Source organism: Furipterus horrens, unplaced genomic scaffold (assembly GCF_987537825.1).
Source record: "Furipterus horrens unplaced genomic scaffold, mFurHor1.1.pri manual_scaffold_13, whole genome shotgun sequence".
NCBI lineage: Eukaryota > Metazoa > Chordata > Mammalia > Chiroptera > Furipteridae > Furipterus > Furipterus horrens.
The window spans coordinates 14,821,043-14,835,329 of NW_028327183.1; the positions used below are offsets into that span (position 1 = coordinate 14,821,043).

At 53.1% G+C, this 14,287-nt stretch overlaps 1 protein-coding gene across 2 annotated transcripts in view; it reads left to right on the forward strand.

Annotated features, from left to right (window-relative positions):
- The window catches only part of DUS2 (dihydrouridine synthase 2), a 39,109-nt gene extending 29,796 nt beyond the window's left edge, over window positions 1–9,313 (forward strand). For both annotated transcript variants that reach the window (XM_090259387.1, XM_090259388.1), the window contains 7 exons: window positions 893–979; window positions 2,460–2,628; window positions 4,619–4,740; window positions 6,018–6,167; window positions 7,261–7,348; window positions 8,455–8,528; window positions 8,760–9,313. In XM_090259387.1, the coding sequence (XP_090115513.1) occupies window positions 893–979; window positions 2,460–2,628; window positions 4,619–4,740; window positions 6,018–6,167; window positions 7,261–7,348; window positions 8,455–8,528; window positions 8,760–8,994 (925 nt within the window). In that variant the 3' untranslated portion in view covers window positions 8,995–9,313. The remainder of the gene's footprint in view (window positions 1–892; window positions 980–2,459; window positions 2,629–4,618; window positions 4,741–6,017; window positions 6,168–7,260; window positions 7,349–8,454; window positions 8,529–8,759) is intronic.
- The last annotated feature ends 4,974 nt before the right edge of the window (window positions 9,314–14,287 follow it).

The window sequence follows — 14,287 nt, forward strand, 5'->3', positions numbered from 1 at the left end:
CGCTAGGAAGACAGATTTTGGCGAGTTTAAAAAGGGATTCCTGGCCATCAGAGTTGTTGAGGATGGCTAGAACTGACTGCTGGGGATGTGGGGAGGTGAAGGTGGAGGCTGGTTGACTGGGCCTTCTGAGGCCATGTGGCCCCTGACCGTTTTGTTGAGGAGTGTGGCAGAAGGGGCACACCCAGATAAGACCTGGGTAAGGGCTATCTGGTCAGCCACCTCTCTTGCTTGTTCCTGAGCACAGCTCAGGTCAGTGCTAACCTCAGCATTCCTAAGACTCAGTCTCATTCACAAGAACTCGCAGTTGGCCTTGGAGGGAGGGTCCCTAGGTTGTGGTGCTGCTTCCCCTGTGGCTCCCTGTGACAGCCACAGTCTGTGGCTTGTCCTGGCTGCTGGGTTTACCCTGTGCCTGGTGCCTCTCCCCAGGATCAGCTGCCCAGCTTGGCCTCAACATAGGCAGCTGTGTGGGAGTGGCTAGTCTGAGGGGCAGCAGCTGTTCCTAGCCCCGTGGGGAGGGCAGGACTGGGACAGTGGGGGACGCGTTCTCATGGCACTGTTCTTCATCTCTGGCAGAGGTGAGGGGAAGTCAGGGAAGGGTGGTGTGACCTCAGGAATCATCCACCCACGTCAGCCCCTGCAGCCAGGCCTCACCCATAGTCCTCCAAGAGCTGAACTTGCCTTCTCAGCATGGACCTGTGCTGCTTCTGTCTCTCATATCAGAGGTCACGGCGAGCCATCCGCTGCAGCCTAGACTGCTGTCTTTGATGGCCACATGACCTTCCTGAGGTTCAGTAGGGAGAACAATAGGGTTTGGTTAATGTGACCCTGTGTGCACTGTGACATGGCCTTTGGCGCTCAGCCCTCAGCCCCAACTTTTTTGTTTATCTCCAAGGAAGCGGGAGGAGCGACCTCAACACCCTGTCAGCTGTGAAACCATCAAAGCCATTGCTGAAACCCTCTCCATTCCTGTCATAGCCAAGTAAGCCTCCCTTCCTCCTCATTTACTTCTTTATGTCTCACCTCACTTAGAAGGGATTTAAGCTGGCATATAAAAATGGAATGAGAAAGCATTAAAAATTGACCTTAAGGAAAAAAGAAAAAAGGGTGGGATGAAAAATGAAGTTGGAAGTGAGGCAGACACAAGTGCCTATCATGTTCCCTGGTCTCTGGTGAGTGGCGGATGTAGGTGTGCGGCAGGCAGGGGCCCAGGGCATTCTGATGGAGGGGTTGAGGGTAGGAGTGTTCGGGGGACCAGAATGTGGCTGCCGAAGCAGGCCCAGGGGAAGGTGAGGTCACACTAGACGTAGGTGTGCAGGGTGAGGAGGCCCTAGCCAGAGCAAACAGAACAAAAGTGGGTTTACAGTTGTGAGTCCATGAAACAGAGTTTATTCTTGAATTACTTATTATATTATTTTCCATATGAATAACTGTAAACCTACTTTTGTCTGGCCCTTGCATGGCTCTGGAGTCATGAGGCTGGTCACAGTCCAAAGCCCAGATAAGCATTCTGCGTAGCTACGGGACTTGGAACCTAGACTGGCAGGTGTGAGTTACCAATTACCAGCCCAAAAGCTTAGTAGCCAGACAGTGTCCAGTTGCTCCTGGAGAGCTGGCCTGTGTAGGCCAGTGGGGAGTCCAGATCAGTAGACCTCAGGATGGCACAGAAACTGATGGCAGGATGGGAACATGGGAGTTCCAAAGCCCCGAAGCCCTGACAAAAGGCATGCCTGACTGGTGGGAGGGAGCGAGAGAACTGAGGGTGGGATGGGTAGCCAGGCCTAGCCTTCCGCAGGCCAAGGAGTTTTAGGGGTGGTCTGGAAGGGTATGGCTACTCATGACACTGGACCCCCTTACTGCTGCTCCCACCTGAGTGTGGCCTCCCCCTGCCCCCGCCACTCAATGCTGTGTTTGGATTGAGGCTGCCGCTGGCTCCTAATGGAGCGGACAGATGAAGACAGAGCAGTTTACAATGGGGCCCTTGGGGCTGCATGGTGGCAGGAAGGGAAATTGCAACTAAACTGGGCCTCCTTCCTTCCTCTCACAATCACCACTGTATCTGCTCCCTCTCTGGGGTTTTGACCCAGCCTTGAGTGGGCACATAGGCGCCCCAGCCTGGGATGGGGGTTGGGTTCCTATAATGTCAGTATCCACTGACAGACCCATGTCTTCAGATGTGGGCTGGCTTTTGCCGCTATTTAGGATGAAGTGGAAGGAAGGTGAAATCTCAGGGATACCTATTAAGTGCCAGGCATGGTTCTGTCTGCTTTCCTGTATTATCTCACTTGTAGCTACTGACCCCACAGTGGGGTATGTGTGAAAATCTCCATTCTCCAGAAGTGCTTCCAGTTAAAGGACTTAGCCATAGCCACACAATTAATGGGAGGCAGACCTGGGAGTTGTCTTGTTCTGAAAATGCTGGGACAAGGATAGGGACTCCCCTCATCTTCGTTGCCTTTCAGTGGAGGATCTCATGACCATATCAAAGATTATTTGGACATCGAAGACTTTCGACAAGCTACTGCAGCCTCTTCAGTGATGGTAGCCCGAGCTGCCATGTGGAACCCGTCCATCTTCCTCAAGGAGGGTCTGCGGCCCCTGGAGGAGGTCATGCAGAAGTACATTCGATACGTACGTCTCTGCACTTTTTTGAAATAAGCGATTCTGCCTGTCTGCCACATTCCTGCAGAGAGTCTTTGGGTCAGCCCCCAGCCCCCAGCTGCCAGCAGCCCTCATTGTCCCTCTCTTTGTCTTTTCAATTCTGGTCACACAGCATTGGGTCTCCCAGGCTGCAGTGTGAAGAAAGGGGGCTGTGGAGGTGTACTGCTAATCACCTTCTTCTAAAGCCTCTAAGATGTGGGGTCACAGAAAGGACCTCTGGAATCAGGATACTTTTGGGGCCCCAAACACATGATCTGTCTTTCAACTGCCACACATACACATGCATGCACAATGACAATGGGGTCTGTGTCACTGAAGACACCCATGCCACTGTGTTAGTGCCACAGCAGCCACAGCCAGGAGGAGCCAATGTAGCTGTTGTTGCTGAGGACAGATTATCTCTATAGAGACTTCTCATCTTGTCATCAGTCAGAATCACAAAAAACTCTTTCTTGCTAATTCCCAGAATGCTTTAACCCCTAACTTAGGGAATAGCTGAATGTCAATCCTCTCTTTAGGGAATAACTTCTTTTCACTCAGAGCTTGTTGGGAGTGCCAGGGGCATTTCCCTGTAAAGGAATTTTTTTGACAAGTTCACCTGCCCTGTCCATTTGGCACAGCCCTGGAACTCTGTGGGACTTTGTGACCTGCTGTGCATGTCTATAGGTAGAGATAGTGAATGGTCCTCAAATTCTTCAATGAGTTGGGCCTGAGCCCTCAGATCAGATTTCTACCCTTCTTTTCCATCCTGGGCTCACACCCTCCTGGGAGGGTTGGGAGCATTCTACATCCTTAGACTGCCTATGTCTTCTTCAAGCCATGGCCATGCCTGGACAATTGTGGCTGCCATGGCTTAGGGGTATTCCCAGGGCTGTGGAAGGTGGGAATGGTAGGAGGCCCTGAGACCCCTGTCCAGACCTGGGCAGCCTCTGTCCCAGAGCCTCCCTTGCTTGATGCTACAGGTCTCATCCTTTTGGTTGGGCTGGTTGGTGACTACCAGGCTCTCCAGTGGCCTGGGTCAGCCAGAGGCAAAGAGGGCTTGCTTCAGCCCAAGTCAGCTGTCTAGCTCATTTGGTCAGCAGGCAAGTCTGTGGCAAAGAAGACATGTTCAGTTGGGCTGAGCTTGCTCACTGGGTGAAAGGTGCTATTATCATTCCTGCTCAACCTGACCCTTGGCAGATCCTCAAGAGTGTTGTCCTAGAGAAAGGGAGTGGCTTTCAAGCATAGACAGGGCTCTTTTGGGTCCAGCCAGCTGTTTTCTATCCCAAATAAGCTGAATCAAGACCTCACTGCTGGCCAGGCTTACCTCCATACCCCTGCTTTGTCCTGAATGTGCTGTGGCACCTTCCCAGGCGCTGAAGATGTCGGCCCTTGGTGGTCAGTTGTCTTGTCTCCCTGAGCCTGCACTTACCAGTTTGTGAAGTAATGGTAATAGCTGCACCTCACACTTGTATAGCTCAGTGAAGTGACACATGTGAACATGCTCAGTAGATGTACCCATGCAGGGGAAATAGGAGACAGGCCATTTCAGATGTGGGAAGGGAAGGTACCTATGTGGTGATAAGGAATAGAAGAATCTCACCCTGTCCTGAGGCTGGTCCTGCTACGCCAGAATTTGTCTTGTTCTCCTCCCTGCCCTAGAAGATGCTTGGCAGCAGGTCCTCTATGGTTAACTATGGTGGCGGAAGCAGGAGGGGCTCCCTGCACACCTGGACTTCAGGCAGGATGTCCAGGAGGGTGTGCTCCTTACTCTGGGCTTTGGATATGACCCTTTAGCTTTGTACTACTAACTGGAGGATTAGATGGCCAGGATGGAGGTGGCTCTTCTTATGGGGCCCCACTGCCTTGGCTGCAAGCACACCTCTGGTGCCCCCTGGGATCCCCTTTCCCTGCATCAGCAAAGCTCAGGCCTTGGAGCCTCCCTGGGCAGCAGCGGGGCTCATGTTGGCTCTTCTTCCAGGCTGTGCAATATGACAATCACTACACCAACACCAAGTACTGCTTGTGTCAGATGCTACGAGAACAGCTGGAGTCGCCCCAGGGAAAGTTGCTCCATGCCGCCCAGTCTTCCCGGGAAATTTGGTGAGACGGGTAATGGGCTGTCCATTTGTCCTTGCAGACATTGCCCAGTTTTGACTCTGAGCCCTAAGCTGACTCTACCAAGGGACCAGGGAAACAGCTTCTGGAGATTGATGTGCAGTAGTGGGGTCATGCTACAGCTTTGCCTGAAAGAAGGGGATACTTTCAGAGCTTTGGAACTTTCCGTCCCTGCACTGATCTCAGCAGCAAAGTTTTGGGAACTAAGGCACTGGTAGGATGGAGGAATGCAAGGGCTGGGCTTGGGAATTCCTGGGGAGGAGAGGGCTTTTCTGGTAACAGATCTATCACATGCCACGCCACCAAGACCCAACTGTCAGGAGAGTTGGGGTTGCAGAATGGAGCCCCTGGCCTACACCTGCGCCCACACCCCATCACTGTGCAGTGTGAGAGGCCACCCCTTGCTTTTCTACTCAGGTGTTTAACATTTGGGGCCCCTCACAACCTGATGTCATGCTTGCTCCCACAGCTCCCTATTTACTCTTTTTTTCCATTTGGCACACCTGTGCTCGTACTAGATCTCCTCTCCCCATCATGCTGGCTGTCTTTATCTTCTCTCCTCCAAAGAAGCCTTTCTGAACCACCCTCACCCCCAGTCATCCATCTCTGTGAGTGTCCTCCAGCCCCCAAGATGCTTCCTAGAACAGAGAAGCCTTGCCCAAACCCATCCTGGGATTGTGGTGTTGGTTCTGTCCCTATGCCACCTAGCTTAACCAGCTGGACCCAGGTGTCTTGAGAGCTCAGGAGTATAATTTTCGAGTATGATTCTGTAGCTCTGGGTGGTACCTCAGTTTAGGTGAAGCCTAACTGCTTGTGGCTGGGACAGGAAGTGGGGAACCACTCAGTGGTCAGGCCTCCGTCTCTTCCTCCTGTGGGCCCACATGAGGATGAGGCTCTGCATGTCTCCCACACTTGAACAGTGTAGGTCAGCTTACTCACTGCTGCCTGGGGACAGCTGCCTGTATGCTCTTCCTTGGAAGGGAGGGTGGGCTCAGGTGGTGGCAGTGACCTTTAGAACCTTTTCCGCCCAGCCCTGCCTGCCCTCCTGTGTCCACCCTCAGGGGCCCACATTCAGTCCATCTGCTAGTCCAGACCGATTCCAAGGGTGAGTAGAAGGTACCTTCTGATAGCCAGGTCTTGGAGGTGTTCCGGTGTATATGTGGAGGGTCATTTCTCAGTGGTGGGGCCCTGGGCTCCTGCGGTAGTTTCCTGATTGCTGGCTCCACTAAGGGGATTTCCCCGCTCGACTTGTCTTTCCGTAGTGAGGCTTTTGGCCTTGGCACCTTCTATGAGGATACCACACGAGAACTGGACTCCCGGCGGGCTGAGCTCTTGGCCAGGACCCCGGAGGAGGCGAGGGAGCCAGCCGAAGACACCTCTGGTGTCATTAAGATGGCTGTCAAGTTTGACCGGTAGGTCTCCAGCTGCCTCAGCTTGGGCTAGGGCCAGTGCCCTTGGGCTGACTGGGCCAGCAAGCTGGCTGCTGTACTTGGTTAGTGACAAACTTGGGGACTACCAATCTCTTTCGTTTGGATACTTGTTCTCAATTTTCAGCAACCCAAAAAAGGCACTTTGGAGAAGGTAGTTCCTGCAAGCCCAGGCAGTGCTGTTAGGGTTGTGCATGTTGTTCCAAGGGGGACTGAGCTCTCCCTTCTCCCTGACCCGTCCCTCCCACAACTCAGGTGAGAGGACTTGTCTCCTTCTGTTCCTGAAAGTGTGCTGTTCCCCGAGCCCTGAGGAACTAGGTACCTGCAAGAGGCTCCCCAATAGCAGCAGGGCCCGAGGCCTTATCTGGTTGTGCAAGTTCTGCCCACACCCACAGCCCCTCACCAGTCCTGTGGTGTCCTCTTTAGGAAAGAGTAGCCTCAGGCCACTTATTGCCTCAGACTGTGACTCAGCTTTGATTGGGCCCCTCATCCTTGTCCTCTGAAATCTGGGATCTAAGCCTTTCTCAGATCCCTAGGCTCAGACCAGGAGCCAGTCTTGTCTGGCAAGGGCTTGGGAGAAGGTGTAGGAGCAGGTGTTGGGCAGTCACATCTTGGTAGGAAGTTGGAAGGTGGCACAGACTGACTCTGAAACCAGAGTCCACTGTGTCTAAAGTAGCAGCGGATCATCTTGACACTCAGCAGACATAATTAGGGTGGGTACTAAGCTAGATCCCTGAGCCCTTTGTATGGCCACCTACATTCCCCACCCCTACCCAGTCTCCCTGGATCTTGTCTTGAGGGGCAAACTAGACCTTCCTTCTTGGCTGTCAAAGGCTATTTTCCAGGCTGGAGCTCAGAGTGCTGGGATTTCACTTCCCACCTCAATTCTCCAAGCATACTGAAGTCCATCTTCCCTTTAGTTAGAAGTAGCCCCAAGTACAGAAGTGGGAGCTCAGGAAGTAGGTACAGGAGTCTTAAGGCAACAGCTTGATGTCTCAGTTCCTGCAGCTCCTACCAGGGCACCTGCTGAGAAATGGAGTGGTGATGGCTGGGCCTTGACTCCTTCTCCTTTCCCCAGGAGAGCATACTCTCCCCAGAACACCCCCAAGATGTGCCTGCTGGAATGGTGCCGGAGGGAGAAGTTGGCACAACCTGTATATGAAACGGTGAGTTCCTGGCTGTGGCCTGCCCTGCATCAGCCCTACGGTGTTCCCACAGCTGGTGCCATCACCCCAGCACACCTACAGTTTGTACCCTGGACTGCAGACTGCTTGGCTGGAACCTGGCTTTACTGTCTGGAGGCACACAGTGTTTACTGGTGGTTGAGCCAGTTGCTGATAGAGCCTTCCCTTTGACAGTGGGCCTGTTGTTAATTCTGGCCCATTTCATAAAACTGAATTAGAGACCTAAGTAATGGGCTGCTTGGACCAGGCCCTGCCAGTATCGTTGCTTAGGGAGGGGAGACGTCTCTGGTAGGGGCCAACTGACTTAGGAAGGACACTCAAATCTGAAAGTTAGAACAGACATGTTTTGGGACCAGGCCTCAGCTAATGGGGCACAGAATTGGGCCCCAGATATGGGGCCTCTCAGTGAAAACTGAGACAGTATTGCTTCACTTCCTTTGGTCCCTATAGCCATGTCTTGTTTACGTGGCTCTCTCTCTTCTGGACTTCTGACCTCCGAGCTTGCACCTTCTGGACCTTGTGTCCTCCTCTGCCAGAGTGACATTTTTAAAGTGAATCTGACCTCTATTTCCCTTGCTCAAGTCCTCATCACCTCAGAGCATGAGACAACCCTCCCCCCCACACACATGCTTTTTTGCTTTAGGTCTTATCCACTCAGCTCTATCCTTCCACATCACCTGGTCTCTCTGCCAGATGGATCTTCTTTGCCCCAGTCCTTGTCCTCTCTCACCCCTTTGCCATCTGGTGAACTCCTTATTTTGGGGACCTGGTTCATCCAGATGTCAGTATAAGGAGATTCCATAGTCACTCACAGCTAAGGGCTCTGAATGGCCCTTTGCTTAAGTCTATGACAGAACTTCTGACAGGCTGCAGTGTCATTGTCTGTTTATGTATCCACCTTTCTTCCCTGGAAGATGCACCAGGCACTACTGGGGAGGAACATGTGGAACAGGTAGCTTTCATATGACTTAGATGGGAAGGACTTCCTTTCCTCTGCCTTAGACATGACCCCAGCACGTGGGCCTCCGGGGCTCGTTCCTCTTGCCCTCATGTGGCCGTCCCTGTTTCCTTTCCTCTCTCTCTACCAGGTTCAACGGCCCCTGGATCGGTTCTTCTGTTCTGTTGTCACTGTTGCTGAGCAAAAGTATCAGTCCACCTTGTGGTGAGTTTCCTCATCTGTGAGCACGAGGCTTGGGGTGGAGGGCCTGATCCTAGCATTGGCCTGGGAAGGTTGAGATGGTGTACCTGGATAGTGGCATCCCTGGGTGATGACCCTTTCCTTAGTTTTGTCAGAATCTGTGACAAGGGTGTTGAGAGTCAGGCCCTCCAGCCTCTAGTCCTGCCCCCATTGTGCCTGCCGGCTGTCTTATTGCCCCATGCCTCATTTGCCCAGGGACAAGTCCAAGAAACTGGCGGAGCAGGCTGCAGCTATCGTCTGTCTACGGAGCCAGGGCCTCCCTGAGGGTCGGCTGGGTGAGGAGAGCTCCTTGCACAAGCGCAAGTGGGAGGCACCCGACCAAGACCCTGAGGGCCCCAGAGCTCAGGAGCCGGCAATGCCTGGGGAGCTGTGCAAGAAGCCCTTTGTAACCTTGGGAAGTAGTAAAGAGAGCCTTCTGGAAGGCTGGTGACCGCTGTCTACCCTGGTCACCATCCCCCCCACTGTGGGCCTGGCCCTAAGATGACAGTGGGCACAGAACATAAACCAGATGCTATTGGATAATTTGCTGCCCCTGCCTGACAGGTGTTAAAAGGTTCTGGCCTCGCCTGGCCCATGAGCCTGGAGCATGGGCCAAGGGGTGCCCCGAGTGCCCATTTCTCTTGGTTGGTCTGAGTAGCAGGGCCAAGTTCCCAGTGACCTTGGTATTTTCTTTGAAGACAGGGGCTTTTTCAGTGGCACCTCCCTAACCTGACATTGGTACAGTGCAATAAAGACACACTCTATCCTTACTCACTGCTGGCTGCTTCAGCCTTGGGCATCTTCACATATGGAGCGATGGATAACCTGGCATAATTATTCTACTCCCACTTTCTGTGAAGGGCTGGAGCTTCCTAAAAAGCCTATCTCCTACTTATCCTTACAAGTCTGGGTGGAGGTCAGGGGCAGGGTATCACCTTTAGTGCTCAGTGGACTTGAGCTGAGCCAGGTAGGCCCATGAACCCCATTCTACTGATGACAAAGCTGAGGCAATGGCCATTGGTTGGTTTTCCTGATGAGAGACGACATGTAATCTCCGGGAACGATTAGGGTATCTGTACCTACTGAGGCAAGTTGGGAGTGCTGGGTATGAGCTCAGCTGTCTGGAGCGCACACTGACGAAGTGCCCGCTCTGGGCATAAGACACTGAAGACCGCTGACAACAATTTGGGGCCCCTGCGATTGCCTGCCCACACCACTGCCCCACCTCCCCACCCCCACCATCCGGTTTGAGCCGGAAGTGGCAGATTCTCTTTAATTTCCTCCTGGCAGTGAGAAGCAAACAAACAGCTACCACAACTCAACTTGTGGGGCCACCCCCGCTTATTGGGCGGGGCATTCTGACCGAAGGTCCCTACCCAGAGCTGCTCCTGCTTCCCCAGCTGTAAACATGCTGCTTCTCTTTCCCTTTCCAAGCTCTGTGGGAAGAGGGGGTTCCCCTCTTGGCCAAGGCTGTGTTCCTTCCATCTCCCCAGGGTCAGGCTCCTGTACCAGCCAGCAGCCCCTGGCCCTTCCAGCCTGACTCAAGGGTAGGGCTGGCAAGGCCTCTGTCTCAATCCTGGAGCCATCTCGTTCTTCTAAGTATGGATAAGAATACGGCACTACCTGTGGCCTTCCAGAGTTCATGGCTCTCTGACCTTTGGCAAGGCACAAGGGGCTAAGGGCCTTCCCCTAAGAGTGGGATCGGCTGTTTTCTGCCTGCTTGAGGGTGGCTGGAGGATAAGTAGGTTAGCCCTGTGACAGGGCACTTATGTGGTTAATGGGGTCACTATGCTGAGCCTGCCCTAACTAACTGTCCAGACCAGTGCTCCCAGAAAAGGGACCCCACACAGGAGAGCGACTGCGGCTGAGTCTGTCCTCGGCCATCACGCTTTAGGTACAATTTATTTCTGATTTTTCTTACAAAAAACTTTTAGTCAAAATGCCCCCTTTGCCATTCCTTATATCCCAGTTGAAACCAGGCAGATAGCTTGGCCCCAGTGGCATCCTGAGCCAATCAGAGCTTATAGGAGGAGTCCTGTGGGCTACATACTCAGTCTTAAGATCCACGTCCCGAGTAGGGTTGGACTTTGTCCTCCAGCCTTTTTGCCCACCATTGTGGTTTCCTGGGGAAACCCCTTCTCTGGCGGTGTCAGATTTATTTCTAGACTATAGAGAAGGAGATGCAGGGATAGAAGTCAGCTCCTAAGATAGAGGGTGGAGTGTGGGGACTTAGAGGGCCCAGGAGAAGTATTGAGGAGAGGGTCACTCACAGGTGAGCAAGTATGTAGCGGCTAGTACGTGTTCCATGAGTAAGGATGTCTGACAAAGATTCTGGTTGACTGCGTTGGCTCACAAATGGTTTCACTTTAGCATAGCTCAGTGATGCCCGCCGGGGTCTCAGAGTGACCTGTGTAATACCTGGTACTGACTGGAGGGCCCAGTCAGGTCTAAAAGCTCCATCCACTGTTCTCCATGCCTACCTTAAACTAAGGTGTCTTAGACACCCAAACTCCTCCCTGGGCTAATGACCACAACACTTATCCATACATTCCAAATGTCTTAAGGACTTCCTCTTAACACATCACATTTTGAGGACAAATGCTTTTAATACGAATATGAGAGGGAGGGATAAGTAAGGCTAGAAAGGGTGGTAGGTCTTCTAAAGACCACAGCAAGAAGATTGGACTTTGTGCAGGTGAATGGGGAACCTCTTATGCCTGCGGTCCTGCACCTAGTTCCTTCTAGGTGTCACTATTGCTCAGAATTCTTCCATGGCTCTCCACTGCCCTCTGGATCAGGTCCAAACTCCTTAGCTTAGCATTTGAGGACAAAGTGCTGACCCTGTCTTCTAAGCGCCCTGTGCTGACTTCAGCAACTAACTTTCTTCAGTTGTAGACGAGGGCTGCTCAAGGGCAGTCCTTGTGTCCCCTGTGGCCAGCCTTGTCATGGAGGTGGGGAGCAGACACAGAAGTATCAAACAAGCTTGAGGGGAGGGGATGTATGGCATGGAAAGGAAGTCTGCTAAACTCTGGCTTTCCTCCAAGGTTCCTGTTTCCACTAATGGGGAACAAGGGTGGTTGGACTGGGCTAAGCTGTATCATCCTATGGCTCAGAGACCATAAGGAGAACCTTCAACAATGGGGGCACAAAGCTTGGCCTGGGGCAGCTGCTGAAATAGATGCCTTTCCCTAAATCTCAGGCTTGGCTGGCATTCACACAGGAGGGAGAGGGGGCATACCAGGACCCACAGCTGACGCAGTCTAGGGTTCTGTGGACTGCGCTGGTCCCCTAACTTCCTGGTTTCACAGTGCTCTCCAAAGGCTGGAGGTGAGTCAGATGGCCTCCTGACATTAAGAGCTTTGGAGCTGGCCTGAGGAAGATCCCGTGAGGGAAGTCCTGGCCCTGAGAACGGGTGGAGAGAGTTCATGTATTGGTGTATGTGGTGGCGGGGTCCTGTCAGTCTGCAGAGCTCCCAGTCATTGCTGCCATTCTTACAAAAGTGGTGACATTCTTCCTAAAGTTGGTGCCGCACCCCTGCCCCAGCCCTCATCACTCCATGGTAGGATTATCAGTTTCCTTCAGAACAACAACCTTACTCAAGACTTGGCCCCTTCTAAGTTTTCTCCAGGTACAGTGGCTGAGAACACAGCTATATCACCCAGCATTTGATGAATGGGGGGATTTTTCAAGCCATCTACAGCTTCTGTGGTGCCTTCCTAACAGTGGGGCTGACAGGGCAGTCCTTTTGTCCTCTATGGCCAGCCTTGTCATGGAGGTGGGGAGCAGGAGCAGAAGTATCAAATGAGCTTGAGGGGAGGGGATGTATGGCATGGAAAGGAAGTCTAAACTCTGAGGACTGCCCTCTTGCCTTTTCCCTGGCTTGGCTGGCTGAGTCCCTGGTTCAGGTGGTCATGTCTGGAGGGCAGAGAGGCTAGACAAAGGTCCATTTTCTCCAATCAGATGATAACCTGAGAGGTATGTGTATGGGAGTATGGGCACATATCCTGAAATTGCATGGTTTTATGAGAAGAGGAAGGTAAGTTGGACATCCTTCTGGGGTCTTTTACTATACTGGGGTCACGTTACATATGGTACTAATTGGCAGGCCTGCCATCTACCTGGGGCAGAAGGCTGGAAGGCTGCAAAGTTAGTGTGGCTTTTGGTCTCTAAGTTCTACACTCAGCTCCTCATGGTTGGAGATCATTTGAAAGCAGCACAGCTTATTGAGAAGATGTTACACTCAATGCCATTTGCTCCCTCTCCTTGACCACTGTCATCCTCTCCTGCCTCTAACCTCCACCACTCCCAGTTCAATCCAGTGTGATTCATTCAGAATTCGGAACATGGGAAGTACCCTGCTTCTAAACCCTTCTGTGGCTCCCTACTGCCCTCAGGATCAAGTCGATATTCCTTGCAGTGTGGCTTGCATCCCTCTGTCCATTCATCTGGCCTAACCTTTTATTTCCCACTGCAATTACTTTTGGTCTCCAAGTCCTTGGAAATCTGTCTGGAACCATCTTCCTCATCTCTTGTCCTGCTCTCCCATTCGTAATTAGCCCTGTGGAGGGCTTGTAGCTAGCAGGATTATGAACCTTCTCTGAGCTCATGGCACAGCCCTAATCTCTTTGCACAGTGATTATAGATTTCCTGGCCTCTCCCCCACCCCTGAAGGGAGATTTATCTCTGCGTCCTCACTCGGTTTACCGCAGCACACTTGTAGCGGTGCTATGACCTGTGGGGCCCGGAGTTACCGTAGTCGGTCAACTCCACCTCTCCCATTTTCCCGTCTAACCTGCGCCTTGGAGCAGCTGTTAATAAGTAAACAAGGCTGGCTCAGAGTCTCTGGCTTCTATCCCCGGCCCCAGGAGGAGGCTTCCCCAGGGAAACAGGCTTGCTGGGGTGGGGCTAAGAGTGAAAACGGTTCTTTTAGAGTGTCACTTCCCTACTAAGGACCACTCGGTTTGGGTAGCCCGATTCCTCCCGGTTTCAGATGTATTGGGACTCAGATGTCCTGCGTCCATTAGTGTCGCGAGGTCACGACGGGCTTTACAACTTCCAGCAGGGGACAGACCGTGTCCGTTAGGTTTTGCCGAGACCTCAAATGAGCGGCCTGTCCTCGAGGAAACAGCTGCCAGGCCGGCTTGCGGGGGCAGACAAAGGCGCAGCCAGCGAAGTGCGGTTTTAAGGACTCATAGCGCTGCCCAGGTCTTTGGCTCTGTCCCACCCTAGGTGGAGGCTCGGTCTGGTCCCCGCCTTCTCAAGACTCCGCCATCAGGCTTGGGGTGGGTTATGAGGGTTTGAGTGGCGTTCACACAACCTTCCAAGGCCCTGATGCCTTTCCCAAACCCAAACTAATACGGCACGGGACCCGTAAGCTCAGGCCTCTGGCGCCCCTTCCTCGACGTGAGCTACGCCCAAAAAGGGTAGGGGTTTTCTCCGGTTGGCCGGTGATGGGCTCCTCAGTCCAATTAGAACTATCGACCTTACACCCAGGGGCGCGGGCCTGGTTTAGAAGTTGAGAAGGGACTAGAGGCCAAACTACAACTCCCAAGCGGTAGTGGGATCGCCAGCTCTCCTTATTCACGTGACTTCCTTCTCTGGGAGACTGCGTCACGCGGTAGGCCGGTGAGTGGGCGGGGCCATCGGGTTAACTCGCGGCGTCCGTGGCCTATGGGCGGCCTGGTCAGACGGGCGCGCGACAGGGGGCGGGGTCGGGCGCGCGGCTCGGCGCGAGAGCGCGCCGG